This window comes from Taudactylus pleione, unplaced genomic scaffold (assembly GCF_031769625.1).
Source record: "Taudactylus pleione unplaced genomic scaffold, aTauple2 ptg000251l, whole genome shotgun sequence".
NCBI lineage: Eukaryota > Metazoa > Chordata > Amphibia > Anura > Myobatrachidae > Taudactylus > Taudactylus pleione.
The window spans coordinates 5,362,485-5,383,346 of NW_028284653.1; the positions used below are offsets into that span (position 1 = coordinate 5,362,485).

The 20,862-nt window shown below is 39.5% G+C and overlaps 1 protein-coding gene across 1 annotated transcript in view; it reads right to left on the reverse strand.

Annotated features, from left to right (window-relative positions):
- The window catches only part of DLD (dihydrolipoamide dehydrogenase), a 35,137-nt gene that overhangs the window by 13,104 nt on the left and 1,171 nt on the right, over window positions 1–20,862 (reverse strand). The window contains exons 2-6 of the mRNA XM_088480196.1: window positions 20,220–20,298; window positions 16,834–16,913; window positions 13,011–13,079; window positions 8,508–8,577; window positions 828–928 (exon numbers count right to left, since the gene is read on the reverse strand). Of these exons, the coding sequence (XP_088336322.1) occupies window positions 828–928; window positions 8,508–8,577; window positions 13,011–13,079; window positions 16,834–16,913; window positions 20,220–20,298 (399 nt within the window). The remainder of the gene's footprint in view (window positions 1–827; window positions 929–8,507; window positions 8,578–13,010; window positions 13,080–16,833; window positions 16,914–20,219; window positions 20,299–20,862) is intronic.

A 20,862-nucleotide genomic window follows, 5' to 3' on the forward strand; every position in this document is an offset into this window, starting at 1 on the left:
GGTAATATTTTTATGCACTATAATTTTATTTTTTTTAAACTGGTAATACACTAGTTGGCTACCTTTCCGTCTAGTGGCTGGCTTTAGATACCTTTGAACAACGGCTGTGATGGTGATGTTCAGCATATATGTGGCACCATTAGCACGCCCATGTTTCTTATTTTAGGTTTCTGTGTACTAATCCTCTGGTTGGATTTCTAACAAGGTTTGTGCTGCCTTCAAATCATGTGTGTGTATGTAAATAGAAGTGAGCTATATTCATCAGTCAGGGTAGGTATGAAGAACATAACATGTGAGTGCTGGCGAGTACCACTCTACATGTGTAATAAAAGTATGAAATGTGCACTGCAAGTACAGATGTGTCCTCATGCACTATTTCCGCAGTCACGCCATACAGCCCTTCTCTGTGCAACTAAGACGCTGGAATGTGCGTCTTAGTTGTAATACGATGCAACAAAACCGCATCATGAGACTGAGCTGATTTAATTTGATTTGCAACATCTGTACATTTATGTGCGACTGAGCCTGAATCTGTATATGAAGTGCCACAATGCAGTGGCAGCAGCTTTTTTCCACGCCAAGTTCAGTTTTGTTTCGTATACAGACGCAGTCGTAAACAGGTGTACAAGTGTTGCATATCAAAAGAATCAGTCCAGTCTCAAAGCGGTTTTGTCACATCGTGTTGCGACATACTCACATTTGATTGAAAAAGACGCAAACACACTACAGAGCTCACACAAGCCAGGCGTCTCGTGCTGCATGGCGTATTAAGGCTAGGTGCATGAAGACACATCTGTATTTAGATACTGTAAGTGAAAAAAACTAACCTTGTTCTGTTTAAACAGATGAGCAATTCCACTTGTAAGAGACTTCACTGCACCACTCTTCTGTTCCATCATCTTCTCTAGATTTAAACGGATGCCAGTCACTGTATGAATGTAAGACGGAAACAAAGATCAATATCTAAAAGCAAGCGAAATCCCCCCAAAAAATGAAATAAATAAAACATTAAAAACACATTTTAAAAACTTGTACTATATGGCATGTTTCCATATGGATTTAAATTGTAAATGTATATTTCACATGAAACTGAATCAGTTTTATAATCGTAGCTTTTACTTACTGGGAAATGTGATCAAAAAGGACAACTAACCCCTAAACTGCAAATCTGCATATATAAATCATTGAGGTAACATTGTTCGGCATTAATGTAGCATCCCACTCCAGCTCTGTTCAAAAGTATTACCCACACACTTCAATAAAGGCAGCTGAAGCCACTCTCACAGCTTTAGGAGAGAGTCTTAAGAGGATCCATACAGATCAAAAAGCAGAGAAAGCAGCCTTCTGGCATTAATGTTTCTGCCCGTATGTAGGAATCTACCAATACACACAGTATATTTCAACAAAGCAGGTCTGCAAAGCTGACACTTAAACTCTACCTGCTTAGTTAGAGAAGCACCTTCCTCCTAACAGGGCAACCTGCTGCATAGGAAGTGAAGACAGAGCATGATGGACATATTTAGTTTGGTATTATCAAACCAGTTTAATGTATAGTATCTAGATTAGTAAGAGAGTAGAAACTTTCACATAAATATGGCAAATTCAGAGAACAACCTTTAGGGTCAATTCAATTAGACTCGGCCAGCAAGTAAGTGAGGCCATATGCTGCACCTACGGTAGCTCCGGACTCACTGAATTCAGTTTGCCACATGTAGTCTGCGACAAGGTGTCGATTCAGAGATGTATTCTAATTTTGCCACAATTGGGGGGTTATTTAATTGTGCCCCGCATCCCCCGCTGGCTGTCTATAGTAATGGGAGTCTATCAGAGCAATTCAATTGTTTCTCTGCTAGATGCCCGCAGACATCACATTTTTTCTCGCAGCCTCCGAAGGTGCGAGAAAAAAAAATATGTATAAAGTGCTGTTTTTTGTTTGGGTGCACCAACAACTATTTGGGCGCCCTAATCTCCTCTTTAGACGGGTTTAGCCGCTTTGCACCGCTAAACCTGGTGCTTGTGGGCGCGGTAAATGCTAATGGGCGCCTGAACGGAGAAACAATTGAATTGCTCCTTCTGCCGACAATTCGCATAGACGCCCAGCACACGGCACAATTGAATCGCCCGCACTGAGCCTTTGTACAAAATTATGCAAAAGTGCCAGGTGGCGTCTTAATTAACAAAAATAAAAGCCCCCAGCCAGGTTCTCTAATCCTCTGCTGCGTCCGAAAATGCAACATCAGGTTACAAAAGATATCACCCTGGGGTTTAAGACCTAGGATTTTTCCTTCATTTGAACTGGCGTCTGAAAATTTGAAACAGGAATGGAAAGAAGTTCTGAAGAAATGTGCACAAGAGCTTATGCTTGTATTAGTGAAACATGACAATCTGATGTTAGAACAACAATCAAAGATTATAGAAGAACTAACAAATAAACTTAAAATACATGAACAAGAACTTCAATTTCAGAATACTTTTACTAAATACAAGAAAGAACTGGCTGATCTCGAGGCAGATATAATAGAGCGGAAAAAGAATAAATTTGCCAGGGATAAAAAGGATTTTGCCTTAAAGCAGGTATCTAAATGGAGATTCAGAAAAAATACACAATTCACCTCAGGAGAAAGAAGACCCTCATATAACTATACTTCCTCAGATTTAGAATCTTCAGAAATAGAAGAACCTAATAGAACCTTCCAACTTAGCAAGATAATATACCTTCCCATTCCTCAAGGGATTTTTTAGACCAAGCCCATGGATCAGGACTAGATCAAAGACAACAAAAAGGAAAACCAGGAGGGGGAAGAAACACCCGGAATGGAGGAAAATGGAACTCAGAGAATACTCCAAAGTACCACAAGAAACAACAGAAAAGGAGATAATGTCCGATAGACAACAAGATGATAAATTAAGGGTAATAAATCTGACAGATATTGTTTTAAATGATATACATATAGATGTATTGAGTAGAGGTCTGACTTTTTCTCCAGAAAGCATTTTAACAGATTCAAATGGGAGAAGGATCTCCACCTTTTTGGGAGGAGGCTCCTTCTCAAAAAATAATTTGCTGAATCATCAATAATAGAAAGAACGACTATAGAAAACCCAACTGATCCTTAAATCGAACTTGCGAGTGATGAACTTCAGGCTATTTCAGATCTAGAAGAATTGGCCATAGAATCTGATATATCTAAACCTACTTCGAGGTTTATATGCAAAAAGAGGAGTAATTTCTGCCCATCTGGCAACATCTGTCCAGACGTAGGGACATTTATGAATTTAGTCTCACGTGACCTGGATAAATTATGGGATGATCAGTCTAGAGTTCAAAGAAGGATAACAAATATGGAAAAAGAGGAAATTACAGCATTAAAGGAGATCCAATCCTGCGAAGGAGTAATAATTAAACCTTCTGATAAAGGAGGCAATGCTGTCCTCTGGGGGAGAGAACAATATATAATGGAAGCCATGAAACAAATTAACGATGTAACATGTTATAAACATCTATTATTGAGTACTATGGAGGAATTTAAGAAACAATATGAGAATCTCATAAATAGAGTATATGAAAATGGGATCATCACTAAAACTGAACGAGATTTTCTAACTGTGACAAATCCGGTTGTGGCAACCTATTATGTGTTACCCAAGATCCACAAAAATGAACAACGACCTCCAGGACGTCCAATTCTGTCTGGAATTAAGGGATTAACAGAAAAAGCAAGTCAATTTCTAGACAGACATCTTAGGGGCTTTGTACACAGTCTCCCCTCTTATGTGCAGGACACTATGGATGTCTTGCAAAGATTAGACCAAATACATGTGGACTCTGATGTTTTACTAGTTACGTGTGATGTAGAGTCACTGTATACCAGTATAAAACATGAGAAAGGCATAGACGCAGTAAAGTTCTGTCTTGCTAAGGAAAGTATGACAGAATTTAACCAGTTCTTGGCGATTTTGCTCACATTTGTCTTGACCAAAATTTTTTCATATTTAACGATAAATTCTATTTACAAATTCGTGGGACTGCGATGGGGGCAGCTTGTGCCCCCACGTATGCCAATATATACCTAGGGTGGTGGGAGGAAACTATAGTATTCAATGAGCAAAATGAGAAATATACAAAATATGTACTCATATGGATGAGATACATAGATGACCTCTTATTACTATGGGATGGTTTCAAAAAGATACTGATTGAATTATTTAACAACAATGATTTGAATCTAAAATTGACCTATGAAATAAGTGAAGATGAGGTAACCTTCCTGGATTTGAGAATTAAAAAGATGGAAGATGGCCAAATATCTACGGATCTCTATAGAAAAGAAACCGCGACCAATAGTGTCCTACACAAAAATAGTGCGCATTTCCCTCCGGTATTGAAGGGTATACCCAAAGGAGAATTTCTACGTCTCAAAAGGAACTGTTCCAGTGAGGTACAGTTTCAAAGTAGATCACAGGAACTCACGCAAAGATTAATACAGAGGGGTTACAGTAGGAGGGAAATTAAGGCGGCAGATTATGGAGTCACCATGAAAGACAGGAATTCTCTTCTATATAAAAAGGAACAGAAGACAAAATCAGAAGTAGTTAGATTCGTTGGAGATTTCTGCATGGAATGGCGACAAATTACGGAAGTCATCAACAAACATTGGCATGTGCTCACATTAGATCAAGACCTAGCTAAAGTATTAGGGCCAAGAGCTTCATTAAGCTGGAGATGTTCAGCAAATCTTAGGGATAAGCTGGTACATAGCCATTTTGTTAAGAGGAAGAAAAAAACTCTTCCTTTAAATGTGGAGGATGTAAAGCTTGCAAATTCATGCAAAAAACTAAGGAATTTAAGGACAAGTATGGCAAGATACACCAAATCCAAGATTTAATCAACTGTAGAACATCTGGAGTCATTTACTGTATTACATGTCCATGTGATATGCATTATATCGGTATGACTACTAGACCATTAAAACAAAGGGTGTTGGAGCATGTAGGGTCCATTAGGAATTCTAAAAGAGACCTTGAAAAATTTAAACAGCTCACATCAGTGGCCAGGCATTTTTGTGATAAACATCAAGGAAATAGAACAAATACACCTAGGTATAAGAGGTGGTGATCTTACACAAGAATTATTAAAACGAGAGAAAGCCAGTGGACCTTTTTGGGAGTCTGCAACCAACTGGATTAAATTAATACATTAATTATAATGTTTTTTTGGAATAAATTTGATATGGACACATGTATGCTGTATATTTAGGAAAATGAATTTATAGTATTCAACTTGATAATTTAACTTAGCATAATTCAATATAGAATTTAAACTATATAATTTATTTATTAGAATTAATCAATTTTACACTTAAACATTGCACCTCTTTTAGGCACTTTATTCTAATTTATACAATATTATTCATATACTAATGATCTTATTTATAACAAATAATTATTTAAATATATTTCATAATAATAATTTTTCACACTAATAAGTAATTTGTTTTTCACTGATACAATTTTCTTAATTTTATCTATAAGAATTCACAGGGGTATAATAATAATTGATTTTTATATATGGAAGAACTATTATTAAAATTTTACACATAACTGTTTATCTATATTTGTTAATATTTATTATTAATTTTATTTATATTTATTTATAATAGTATATAATGCTAAGATATAATTTCATTCTATTAGTGTCTATATTTTCATTATCCTAATGGCAGCCGTCTAGTAGGTGTATTTAAAAACATATACATAATATCATATTATGATAAGTAATCGAAGGATATGGTGAACGGCTGTTAATAAATAGGAATTTGTGTCAAGGACTCTCTATTGATAAGTCAATCGGCATTAAAAAGAATTCCGGGTCAGCAAATACCTACTATTTGGTGGGTAAACAACAGTGCTGATAGGAGAATATTTCCGTCTATCAAATCCCAGCAATGTGATTGGTTCTGAATGTGAATAAAGAGGCGAGCGTCCCGGTGATCTGGTTGCTCCTATGATTAAGCTCAGTGCGAAATGTACGTCAGGGTAGCAGCACGCGCCTGACAGCGTGTGTCTGATTTTAACAGTTCAAATCTATATGACGATAATCTCTTAATATATGTGATGTTACAATACGCTACAACATATGTTTAGTAGCCATACTGAGTTTTGTCAAGGATACTTTTGAAATTCCACAAGGGCTTAACATTTAGAACTACTACTGTGAATGCCCATATTTCAGACACAGATACTGGGGAAAGACGCTAACCACTCCACGTGGTTTCTCCAATTGTGTGTGTGTGTGTGTGTGGACCCTACAGAGGGTTAATCAAATGCCCATAAGTGGCACATGAATTCAAATAGGTTTAACTTTTACATTTAAAAGGCAAGGAGGCATCTTATGTGAACAGTGGTAACACTGTCGCACTGCTTTAGTGTTGCTATATTATAACAAGAAGTGGTTACAACTAACTCTCCTCTAATATAATAAATTGATAATAGTGTAATCTTACACGATTTGTGAATAACAGCTGTCACAATTTGATTACAAACATTAGGGAGAGATGTGAACTACCTTATGCGACAAGTATCATACTATATTTAAAGATGCTAAGATACCTCTGTATACGAATAAACAGCAACATCATTATACTGCTTATGATTATTATATGACAACTAGATACGTGGTTACATTTAATCCTATTTTGAACATGAGACTAACCAACAGAGGTGCAGCTAAAATCATTACAATATAACAATTTAAGTGGCTACACCTAATCCCGTTTTGAGGCCTTATATAATCTGTGAAGTTTACTATAATTATTACTCCGACCTGTGTACAATTGGAGTCTTCTTATATTAGTATTTCATGTGTCTCTGGGGAATATGCTACACTATATATGAAGAATACAATAATACTATTTTAATGTAATAAGTATAATGAGATATACGTCTGTAACTGGTAATACTATGGTACACCAATTCCAGTAGAGATTCTCCTGTGACTCCCTAATATATTTCTTCTAATGAGATAATTGACAACTGAGTCTCTACGGAGGATATATGTGTGTTATATATATTTCTGGCTGTGATGGCCACGTTGTGACCATTTGTTAAATATGGACCCGTATTACTAATGCTTACCTTGGATTAGTCCAGTCACAAATACATTGAGATTTGTGAATTCCACAGGACCAGTTAGCTCTCAATACTTTCTTATTTTTGAAACCAATTAATTATTGTATATCTGTTTCTGTGGATTTTCATGTAACCTATTTAAATCTCAGAACCCAGTATAATATATGATCTTCAACAGAGATCTCACATATCATATTGTAGATAAGACAATTCATCATTTTCAATTTTTAATATTTCGCTTGCTTTTTTAAAAAATATGGAATAAAAGTTATATTTTATGTTATGTGGGCAGTAGTCTTTATTCTTATATCCCAGATGATGAACAAATGACATTAATATAGAATATGATCTTATGAGTGCCTCAAATAGGAATACATTTTTTCTTGCTTTTACTGTGATAGACTTTGCAGGATTAGATCTGCACAAACGCAGTGCGGCTCCTGCGCAAACATTAAACATCAGAGGTTTACGTAAATATCGGATTTACACAAATCTCCAAATCAGGATAAAAAAATCTATGAGTCCAGGACGAAGAAGATAGGTAAGCATAAAACCTTTAACTACAAATTCATATGATTGATTGTAACAAATATTTATGGAAAAGCTATCGTAACAAAACGAAAGATAACTAAAATCATACCTACTTATTCAAAAAAGATAATTGCACCCAATGATCTTTTGTGTAAGAAAATGGCAAATTTATACTTTAATTGTCTATAAAATGAGGCCTTGTTCCAAAAAAATGTTGCTTACACCATAAAAAACTCAAACATAACAATGATTTTAATAGCATTGGACTATGGGCCTGATTCAGGTTGGTTCGCAATGCTGCGTTCGCACGCACCCCGCTCGCTGCAAAAATGAATGCAATCGCACGGCAACCACACCATTATACCAAGACGCCCATCACTGTATAAAGCCACCCACTTCCCATGACATGCATCCGCTAATCAGCTAAAACATCGGTACCATGGACTAACATCAGAACCATCCGCACAGTTGGGGTTGACCTGACCCTACCGCAGAAACTGCTAAACTTCCTGTCACTATCTAGACTTCTGCCAGCGTATGCTATCGCAGGGGCTTAATTATGCATGCCCCTGTAACGGCGTTTAAACGCCCAGGCACACCTGCGTTTTTATGACCACCCCCCGGTCACCACCCTCAAATGGTCTCTTCCTGTCAATCACTGTGTGAAAGACTCTGCGTGCTCACTGCGATCGCTTCTCAATCGCTGTGGCCGGTTCGTGCACACGCGCACTGCGTCTTATACGCATGCGCAGAATGCAAACATCGGCTGGCTGCGTGCGAACGCAACCTTGCGAACTAACCTGAATCAGGCCCTATGGTCATTAGCTCTGCAAACGTTTAGCATCTACCTTCAATTCCTCTGCTTGCAAAATCTTTTCCATGAGCTATATGATACAGATGAGAGTTGTTCAGTAAAGCCTGTAAAACAAAAAAAATCTTACTTTACACAATTTTCAAAAAGTAATAATATTAATTAAAAAAAAAAAATGCCCATGAACATGGTAAAACAAGCAGCACATAACATGGCTGCCTCTTCTGTGTACTGGTACACACAGACAGTAAGCACACAGTGTTTAGGTGACAGGTACTAGTGTTCATTCTTGCACACTGGTTCTGTCACAACATGTGCAGCTCCTCTTTCCTGCCTGGGGTGTCGCTCTCTGTTCTGGTGCTTCTAGCACACTCAGCTAAAATAAACTGATGGGATACAGACTACAGTGTGCGAGAAGCACCAGAGCAGAGAGTGACACCCCAGGCAGGAAAGAGGAACTACATAGGTTGTGACAGGTAGAGGGTGCAAGAATGAACACTAGGTACACTTTTAGCAATGACAAATACACATAATGGTGACCACTGTGAACTATACATATTTTCCCCATACTTCTTATAACAGATAAATAGACAAATCAACAAAATTCATTTACCACAACTATCCACATCAAAAACTGTGCTCCATTATTAGGAAAAGTTGGAAGCTAAGACAATTAGATATCCACTAGTCCATGGAAACCAGCATATTGCCTTTTAACCTCTATTAAAGTTAAAGGTACCCTGGACCTACTGTATTCACACAAACTAGTGGATACCTATTTTTAATAGATGGTCTACACCACAGGTTCTCAAACTTATAGGGGTATTCAATATGGGAGCGATAACATCGTTTTTGCGTTAATATCGCACCTATGACGTCATTATCGCAGGTTTTAGCTTTACACCGTATTCAATTTCAAAGACTTATCGCAGTTTTGAAAAGTCTTTGCTAAAAAACGGTGATAACTTTTCACCATTGAATAGGTGTCGAAAAAAAGTGCAGAATTGGGGTTTAGGGGTGCAGGCTTAACAAAAATAGCCTACACCCCTGGGAATGACATTTTAAAAAGAACTGTGTCAAAAAAAGTTTTTAAAAAAAAATAGGGACACCCCAAAAAATGAATTTAAAAATTGAGGTGAAAAAAAAAAAAAAAAAAGGGAATAAATTGTTTAAAAATAGGGAAATAGGTTCAGGGCTGTTCTGCAAGTATGCGGCAGGTGTTTTCTAGAATAGATTTATAGCGGCAGGTGCACAATTGCAGAATTTTTTAAAACTTACTTTAGGGACTTAAAAATATGCTAGTACCCATTTTCATGTACCCCAAATTTGATGGGACCACTTAAAAAACGAAAAAAAATAACCTAAGTGCTCTTCTGCATCACTTCTTCAATGTCGGGAAAAAACACCTGCTGCGGCTATTTAAATCCCCAACTTTCAATTACAGGCTAAAACGGGGGTACCCATAGTGATCCCCCATGGTTTTACAATTTTTTTAAGGAAAAATTTGTAACTTTACGCAAATCCAACTTTGGAGTCTCCCGTCTTCGTTAATTTCACATTAAATACGGGGTAAGCGGGCGCACCCGATACTTTAACGCAGGTAAAAACTCCGATATGAAACGTTAATGTTTCATATTGAATACCCCTCTTAGTATCAGGACCCCAAACAGTGCATGTTTTCCAGGTCTCCTCACAGAATCACAAGTGAAATAATTATCTCCACCTGTGGATCTTTTAAAATGTATCAAGGAGTAATGAATACACCTGTGCACCTGCTAGGTGACCTGGAAAACGTGACCTGTGTGGGGTCCTGAGGATTGAGTTTGAGAACCACTGGTCTACACTGACGTCAGTCAGCAGAGGTAACCAATATATCAGGCAGCAGCCAAAATTAAGAAAGCTGAGTAAATGCAAAAAGATTTAGAATAAAAAAAAAAAAAAAAAATCTACTCCTTAGAATAACACAAGACCCAACCATGATATGAAAAAGGTACTCAGGAGACAGCTATACACCCATTCTATGTAACAAATATGAAAGGCACTTTTTTTTTTTTTTTCTTTTAAATCAAATATTTCCTAAACTTGGAAATGCAAGTATATTTGAAGCCAGTAATCTCAGAAGGGAGCTGGCTAAAAACAGAAATAAGTATGAATAATAAATCAAGGTCTATGTGAGCTATTCCTTTATGCATACACACTAGACCAGTGGTTCCCAACCATGGTCCTCAAGGCACACTAACAGTCCAGGTTTTATATTGATTAAACCATCTGTGCACAATCATGGATATCCCTAAAACCAGGACTGTTAGGATGCCGTGAGGACCGAGGTCGGAAATCACTGCACTAGAGGATGTGCTCACCATGCAATATCGTGAGTAATTTCCCTTGAACTCTCCCCGGCACTCCAGGACACGATGAGCAGCAAAAGGTGCACGATGTGTCACAAGGTCTATTGTGCACGTTCTAAAGATTTGCTGATCTTTAGATCGTGCAGAATAGCAGACAGATGCTTGCATGGATCAGGGATATCTGTGATGCATGCATGCCGCTCCGCCCCCCCTCCCCCAAAAGTGCATCCAGCCCCGGGCTTTAGTGGCCCAGTGCTGGTTGTGCAAAATACGAGGGCTCCCCTGGCTGTGGCATTAGCCCCCCGTTAGAAAAAGTCCGGTGCTGGTGCTAGTAAATATAGGTGGACCCTACTAATTTTTTTCCCCTGTATTTCAAGAACCAGGACAGGATCAGAGCCCAGTGATGGTTGCACAAAATACGGGGAACCCCTACGTCGTTTGTCCCCTGTATTTTAGCAACCAGGGCTGGCTCAGACTAGCCCAGTACTGGTTATGCATAAATATGGGGGACCCCTACGTCGTTTGTCCCCCGTATTTTGCGCAAACAGTACTGAGCCACTAAAGCCCGGGGCTGGTTGCTCTTTTGAACTATCGTCCAATTGCACTTGTAAACTAAGATTAAAATCTATGCGAAACAGATTGCAAACAGAATATGTATTCCTAGCCTAGTAATCAGATCAGGTTAGGTTTATCATTGAGAGACAGGCTCCAGTCAAAACTAGACAGGTCTTTAATTTTGGAATAGCATATTAAGAAACATAAGCCATAACTGTTGCTTTCTCTGTAGGCAGATACTGCAATTGATAGATTGCACCGGTTGTAGAGAAGAGATGTAGCTGAAATCCCGGCTTTTGGTATGCCGGCACCGGAATCCCGACACCAGTCAGAATCCCGGCACCTGCATCTTGATGATAAGTAGTGGGGTGACGGGGAGGGTTAGGGTTGGGCACTAGGGGGAGTGGTGGGGTTAGGGGTAGGATACTTACCGAGAGGTGTCGGTATCATAACCCTGTTGGATGCTGGCGTCAGGATTCTGACTGCCAGGATCCCGAGCGCCAGCATACCGTACCCAACTAGTACAGAACAGAACTATTAGGGAATTTAGAATTTCCAGGTAAAATTTCTGAAATCAGTTTTGACTCTATATTCAGGTCCCTCAACACAAGTGTTAAGCAATGACTTTGAAATAAACAATGGGGAGTCCACATACAAATAGCCCTGTTTGGCACGTGTCAGATTTTACTACTATGCTGCTCCATGTGCCCAAAAATACTGTAAGCGACTTTGGATGTGGCTAAAATGCAACAGACGCTAAATAAATAAATCAGTACTATACAAAAGTCTTGGAATCGCTACCCATGGTGGAGTGCCTAAGATGCACCATATCCTATCCACGTTAATTCATTTAAGCAAAATTCATTAAGAATATATATTTACACTATTGAAATAATAACAGCATTATAACCCTCAAAGTCCTGTATGAGGAGGTCGGTAATCTTTGTCCAGATCAAGGAGAACCTCCAAAACACACTACATGACTTTTATAAATAACTTAGCAATGCTAACATTACAGGACAAAGTGAAATATCCACATCTTCAATAAAGTCCAGAGTTCTCTCAAAATCATAAAGGGAGATTACCTTTTGGTATAGTTGTAGCTTAACATCGAAATAGCCCAATATAATTTAAATCTGCATCACAATTAAAAAGAGAGACTTAAACATCGTTTTTACTGAACAGTCAGAACAAATAATCAGAAGTAGCCATAAACTATATAAAAACAAATAATCACCCACTCTGAAGTGTTAAAAAAAGGATTCACAGAATGTAATTAATCCCCAAGTAAACGCCACAAGATAAGGCTGTTACAAAGCCCATATGGGAAGATGTGTCTAATTTAATAAAACAGGTAATGGGGTTTGATTTTATATTATCACCTAACATGGTCCATCTACAGAACTTTCCAGTAACCTTTCCCTTACATGCTATGTAGCTGGACATATAATATATACACATACCTATACCCCTTTCCCTAGTCTTTCCCCTTCCTTTACTCCTTTGTTAGTATTTACAGTTTCTCCTAAAATAAATAAAAAGTAATCAGTAAATAAAAAAACAGAAAAAAAATACTAAATGCCGTCATGATGTGTTTTACATATACCCAACTAACAATACAGTTGTCCTCTACATACCTTTGATGGAATACAGCCAACGTTTAAGCAGGTTCCACCGAGAGTTTCATTTTTTTCCACACAAACAGTCTAAAAGTAAATAAAGTTTCATTTAATGCCAGTCAAATTCAAATCAACAAATAAATGTAAATTATTTATAGCAGTTCATCACAATTGTTACCTTGTTTAATTAGCCTAATGAGCAAAGGACAAAAAAGTAATTGGAGTGAGTTATCACATTTACTGGACGTACAAGTGCAGGCCATCAGTATGCTGCCATGGAAGAGTAAGGAAACCTGCTTATCAGTTTCCTCTTCCTCCTACCTGGCAGTATACATGAATGGGTGGAATAGGTATGATATACCGGCAGACGGGATGCCGGCGATGGTGAAGATCCCGAAAGGGGCCGGTAAGTAACCTAAAGGTATGCAGTCGGGAAGCCAGCGGACCTAATCTTGACAGCCGGCTTATCGACTGTTTAATCCTGGCGAGGGTTAAATGACCGGAGTCTACATCTAGACGCCTGTCATTTTACCGACCCTGGGAGACCGGCATCCCGATCGAAGTGATACCGGGCGCCGCTGCGGACAGCCGCAGGGGGGAAGGGTTACGTTTATGGCTCCCGGGGGGGGGGGGGGGGGTTTAGGGTTAGGCACCCCCCAGGAGGTTAGGGCTAGGCACCCCCCGGGAGGTTAGGGTTAGGCTAGGGGGAGGGAGGGTTGGGGAAAGGCACCCCCGTGGGGAAGTTAGGGTTAGGTTTAGGTGGCGGGGAAGGGGGGGGTTAGGTTTAGGCACCCCTAAGGAGGGTTAGGGTGGGGGAATAGGTTAGTGAATACTTACCTGGGGACGATCAGGATTTTCATCCTGTTCGGGCTACCGCTGTCGGGATTTGAACCGCCGGCCAGGGGTTCTACGGTAAATCATACAGATTCCAACCTAAAAGGCTCTCACTAAGTCTAGTGCAATGCCTTCACCCTTTAGTTTTTGTGTAAAATGATGGCATCCCAATCTCTTCATTCATATCAAACTGTAAAACTATGTTTGGAAAAGTACTACTTTATCCCAATATATTTTGAGAAACGGGTCTTCTACCCAGAACTGCTTGCAACTCAGACACCCTCCTTGCTGATGTAAATACTACTATGAACGCTACCTTTGAAGTATGTCACTTTTGAACTACTTTACTCAATGGCTCAAAGGAGTATTCATTAACTAAAATAAGATCTCATGGTGCTAAAGGATATTTAAAGATGGACCTAATGATTTTTACGGCCTGAACAAATATAATTCTATACATTTTTGTGGTCAGTGCGACTAGACCTGTAACCAGAACTTTAGGGGTGCTGACTAGTACCCTGCTGCCCAATACATCCTACAGGAAATCTAATATTGCTCTTATACAGTAGATGGATTGTTTTTTCAGATTGCTGGATTAGTGCATGTAAATAATGTCCAAAGAGTTATTCACCTTCAAACAGCAAAGACACCTACTAACTTTTTGAGTATGGATCTGCAATCAAGGCCATAACCATAAAGCCATTTTCACAGACACTGCTGATGCCATCAATCTGGCTGAAAAGTTTGGGGCAACCTGCATATATTGTACAATCTTCAACAACTCACTTCTTATCAGACCATCTTGAATACATATTTCCAATCACATCCCCTCTTGACTATTTAAAAAAGCATGTCCTGCAATTGATGTTCTTCTCGGACACAGTCAATAGCATCATTTTCTAAACCGCTTTTAGCAAACTATCTACCAAATCTTTATTAAAGGAACGTTCCTCCGAAAACACCAAGAGCACTCAGATTCAACTGACTAAACTCTCTCTTCAGCCAAAGACACATCTACTGTATATCCTTCCAAAAGTCCTCAATCTCTTGATCCTAAATTGTTTTAAATCTTCTTTGGTAACAAAAGTATCTACCAATATCACGTTTAACTATCGGTCTTATTTCTGCTGTCTGGGCAGAAGGTCCTTGTTCAGTTTCAGCACAACTTTAACAAATTGTGTAACACAAAGCATCGAGGACATGCTTATCTAATACAGGACAACTAAGTCTTATGTTTCTTGGTTGGCTTTGTTGCCATTCCAGGACCCTGCCTTTTTCACAGCCTTAGAGGATCTACACAGAAAGAAATTATATTTACAGATTAAAAACTCTTGCAATAACTTTATCTAATAAAAGATGTAAAAATTCTGGGCCTTATCCTGACCTCTGGGTCTGGAACCATTTTTCCTTCATGTCTCTATGTTGCAGCACTTAATGGCAGAAGAAGAAATTCTCAACATCGACCTTATCAGCTAAGTGGTCACTGGATTACACAGTACTTGCCTTATTGTAAATTCCTGCTACTACCATCCACTCCTCATAGTATTAGTTTTGCCATGGGGAAAACTGGTGCTCCCGCTGGAGCGGCTGCCAGACTAGAAATGTATGCCAGAAATTCTCAGGTGCATCAATCATCTAGTCAGGGTGCTGCTGATGTCCCTTCACCTTTGTCCGCTGAGGGCGATGCGGACCCTAATGGTGCATCACACTCTACTCAACAAATTCTACATGCTATATCCACGTCCAAGCAAAGAGTTACTGATAAAATTGGACAGGTGCAAATCGACGTGTCCTTACTCCGTTAGGATACGCAGAAAATAAGGGAGAGAGTTGGCGAAACAGAGCACCGCATTTCTGATCTAGAGGATATTACTTTGCCCTTAAAGCGTAGGGTTGAGGATCTATCTTCACAAGTTGTGTCCATCCAGGCTACATTTTCAGATGTTGAGGGACGGCTCCGGCATAATAATATCCGTACTGTTGGGCTTCCTGAGCGGGCTGAGGGCTCGGCGCCGGAGAAATTTCTTGAGTACTGGCTAATTCATCTATTCTCCCGAGAAGCGTTCAGTCCGCAATTTGCTGTGGAACATGCCCACAGGCTCCCTTCTAGGGCTGCTCCACCTGGTGCTCCTGCTAGAATCTTCATTGCCCGTATGCTACATTTTAAAGATCGGGACACTGTTCTCCAACTGGCCCGCACTAAAGGTCCATTACAATTTGAAAATCATTCCATTTAAATTTATCCCGATTCCGCCTTGGAGGTGCAAAAGAGTCGTTCACAATTCCTACAATTCAAACGCAAACTCGGTGACTGTAACATCCAGTACGCCATGCTATTTCCTGCAAGACTGCGAGTAGTACATGATAACACCCACTTCTTTGCTAGCCCCAAAGATGCAGAGGCCTGGTTGGAGCATGAGCCTCACGCTCCTCGTTGAAATTAATACTTGAAAATGTATTGTGTATATTCTTTAACCATTTGATAAGCTCCATCAGCTTACAATGTAAAATGTATGCTGTCTGTTTCATCTCAATGTATTGTGCGATTTTGGGATTAGTTTATGTTTAAGCGATTGACTCACCAGGGGACCGATTACAGTTCTATTTATAGGGAGATCTCTGCTGAATATAGCAGTAGGATATATATTTCCTATTCCCTCGTTACTCTCTGCTCTAAATTGAGTTTTCTTAGGATTATTAGTTTTTTTTTTGTTTGTTTTGTTTTTTTTGTAGTTTATACAGGGAGGGTCAGGGATGGGGTAGTTTGTTTTATTTTATTTTCGCACACACACTTACCAAAAAGCATATATAAACTGAAAAGTGGGAACACATCAGTATATTACTGTTGAAAATATGTAAACCAGTAACGTTACATTCATAGTCATCATACCAGGTGACCCGCTTCATAAATATTCATATACTGTATGCTTCATGTTGTACATTAGAGAAGTGCACCATATGTTGTGTAAAGTTACAGACTGCACATATATTGCATCTTATAACTCACCTGGAAGCCCAGCTGGGCAGCTTTAATAGCAGCAACATAACCTCCTGGCCCAGAGCCAACCACTGTAATATCTGCATCCACTTAAAGACATAAAGAAGATATATGTATAACAGCCACACACTATACATATTCACAAAAAGAAAACACCTTCAGAAAAATAGAAGATAAGGTCAATCAGGTAGGCAGTTATTAATAATCTACTGTATGACATGTTCATTTGTCACACACTAATAGGTCAAGAAGGTATATGCAGTAGAACATTCTACTCTGATAATACAGCATGAACCCTCAGAATGAATTCATACAAAGTGTAATGCACATATGGGATTTCTTTACAATGTGCTATATAATGGCAAACACAAATCTCAAGAAAGAAGACTTGGGGTATAATTAATAAAGGTCGATATTAAACGATGTAAAATCGATCAAAATTAATCAACATCGATGTTGTGTTTCTGGGGCTAAATCATACATTTACAAATACTTAAAACAAGTATTGCAAATTGTGCCCCTGGAAATAAAGATTCTTTAAGACATCAAAGGGAAGTACAGAAAAATACAATATATGTCTGTTTGACGAGAATACCCAATGCACAATCCCCTCTCCCCAAATCTACATAGAATTCGCACACGTGTGGGTCAACCAGAGGCTATAAAGTGAACTGCCCAAAAACAAATGCTATCCTCTTCTTCTACTTGTCATTCCCCCTCCTTAAACTCTAGGGAATCAACTGAAATTTAGCTTGTAAACCCAACCAAAAATAAATGGGGATCTAAACTATATGCGGCTGTTACACGCTCTATAAAAATAAAAACTATGCCCTAGTCCTGTCCTCCATAAAAGTTGCCAAATTCAGGTGGCACAAACTGTTCAATTTGTGGTTACAAAAGATAGCAGTGATCGAAAAAACAAAACGTGCTGCCAAGAATTCTCCACCTATTCCAAACGCTGTCGACCCACATTAGTTCAGTCGCAGAGATGGTTTGTGTAGATTGTATGAAGGAATTAAACCCCGACAACCAAATATTAATGGGGAAGACCGAGCCATGGAGGACCCACCTCGCAACTTACTGGACTTAAAGGATCTGCTGCTCGTCTTGGAGCCAGATACCACAGGACACCTTCAAAGGTCTTGTGGAGTCCATGCCTCAATAGGTCAGAGATGATATAGTGGCACAAGAAGGACCTACACTATATTAGGCAGGGGTTGAAAATGTTGTGGCTGATGGGTGTATAGCACCAGCATAATCCTTTGCAATTGGTAACAAAACAGATTTAAAACAAGACTGGGTAATAAAAGGGATCCAGTTAATTTACCGGCGTCCAGAATCCCGACGCTGGCAGCCTGACTCTGTACTAAAGATAGGCGTCTAAATCCCGGCGCCTACCTTTAGCCAGACACAAAAATTTCGACACCCGGCATCCCGAACGAAGGTAAGCGGGGATTGTTCGCAGTTAGGCGCGGTGTGGTACGGGGAGTGTTAGCTTTAGACACCCCCAGGTGGGAAGAGGAGGTTAGGCACACCCCTGCGAGGGTTAGGTTTAGGCACCACGGGGGGAGGTTAGGGTCAGGCACCACTAAGGGAGGGTTAGGAGTTACCAGCCCCAGTCGGGATCATGACGGTTCGGGCTTCCAGCGACGGTATTTAGTCCGCCGGCAATATACCCGGCGGCATTACATACAGATTCCGTAATAGAAGACAGACAAAGAGGTAAGAGGGTCCAGCTCGTAAGTTTACAAATTATAGACTAAAGAAAATGTCAGCATGCACTCAGCCTAAACCTCTGTTCTTTTATCATGCAAGGAAGTTATGATTTTGAATATTCTAGGGTTACAGATGGTATCATATACTGATGCTTAAAGGGAAAGCAATTATTTGGTGTGGCCCATAAAGTCAAATATAAATTCCATCCCACTAGTAGGTCAGTGGGCCATCATAATAGAACTCATACCCACTGGCATCAATATTTTCACTGTACTAATTCACTTTTTTTTTTAAAACTGTAGTACAAAGAACAAAGCAAAAACTGCTTGGCTCATCTTACTCTCCAAACGTTCTACATCTTCCTCCCCACTCCTACAAGCCCTCCACTGGCTCCCCTTCCCTTCAGAACCCAATTCAAGGTTCTTACACCAACTTACAAAGCCCTCACCCATTTCTCTCCTATTTACATCTCTGAACTCATCTCCCTTTACTCTCCTGTCCGCCCTCTTCGCTCAACAAATGCATACCGCCTTTCATGCCAACTGATTACTTCCTTCCACTCTCGCCTCCAAGATTTTGCCTGGGCTGCCCTCATCCTCTGGAACTTTCTCCCCATCTCTATACAAATCTTCAAACGGGCTCTCAAGACCTAGTACTTCATTAAAGCCTTCCAGCTCTCATACAAACCCGCTGCTACATGCTCCTTCCTCCCTGTCTACCCCATCTGTGTCATGAATGTTTATCTTCCCATCCCCATTAGAATTGGGGGCGCCAATGATCTCTCTGGCACAGGGCACCAAAAAGTCTAGTTACGGCTCTGACGCAGAGTATTGTTGTGCCTTACAAATCAACAGTAGAACACCAATCTAAGTACAGTATTTACTGTACAGCATTTATATCTATTATATAATCAGCTAATCAGTCAGTCTAAAGGTGCATACACACTAGACGATATGCTCCCTGAGCGATATCGTCTAGTGTCCCCGGCAGGCTGTGCTCAATGTCGTTTATGACATTGAGCACAGCCGCTGAATGATATCATTAACGATATCGTTCAGCGCCGGGCTCTCTCCCCCATTCCCTGACATGCAGCAACCTGACGAGATCGTCAGGTTGGCCTGCATGTCAGCCCGATGAACGATGATGACGAACGACCCGTGGGAACGCGCGTCGTCGTCATTGTTCATCTTTTTGGGCTTAAAAATGGACGATAAAGTGGACGACTGAACGATAACGATATCGTTATCGTTCAGTCGTCCACTTTAATCGCCCAGTGTGTACGCACCATAACAGTTGCACAGTGAGAACTGGATGGAGACTCTGTCCTCCTCACATCTCTCACTTGCTGCCTGACAGACACAGCCTTTCTCCTACTCCAGCCAGTGCTGTCTGGATGCAAGTAATAATTAAAAAGAAGCTATTCGAATATGAACGTTTACTGACAGACAGCAAAGAGGATAGTTACATAACAAATGACTGTCAAAGAAGCACCAACAAAACAAAGAAGTATTGGCAGCAGAACACAATCACAGACACTTTTGAAATAAAATAAAAAAGCATAAAGATCAACGTGTACAACATTGCAAGCAGAGTTTTCTTTCAAGGGCCACAAAATTACAAAACACCATGAAAAATAATAATGTATCCACATACATAAGTTGACAATCCACATAACTTACATGCTTGGTCTGCGTAGGTTCGGAGTGGTACAGCACATGTCGTTTTCAGCCCCGGTGTGACACAACTGAATGGAGTCCTCTAAACAGTTTCACATTTAAAAAAAAAAAAATCATTATTGTTAGAAGAAAAAAGTTTTTTTATTATTAATTCTTCACCCTTGATGTCTATTTACTAAATTTACATTACATTTAAATTCTCACAACCAGTTAAACACAATAATCTGACTGAGCTGCTTCGCCCTCACCTAAGGAGCACCAGGAAATACACTCTGAAACGCATAGTATATTTACTGTTGCAGCTTTTTAAAGCTGCAGGTCAGTGGATCTAGCTGTGAGATTTAAAGGGACAATAATATTAAATGTAAAACACTCCTGGTTTTGCATTTAATAATATTACCCTATTAAATACTGCAGCTAGATCCTCCGACAAACGTTTGCTATAGTTTCTACCTGATTTCCATTCTAAAAACGACTGCTATAAATTGGTGCAAGTAGCTGCATGGCCCCATAGTCTGTACGCAGAGTGCTGGCTTTTGTAAAGGAAAAAAAAAAGTTTCTCTTTAAAAATCAACTATAATGATAATAAAGAGATTACCGGTCCTTACACACCCAATCGAATGACAGCATGCATAATGCCCTATAC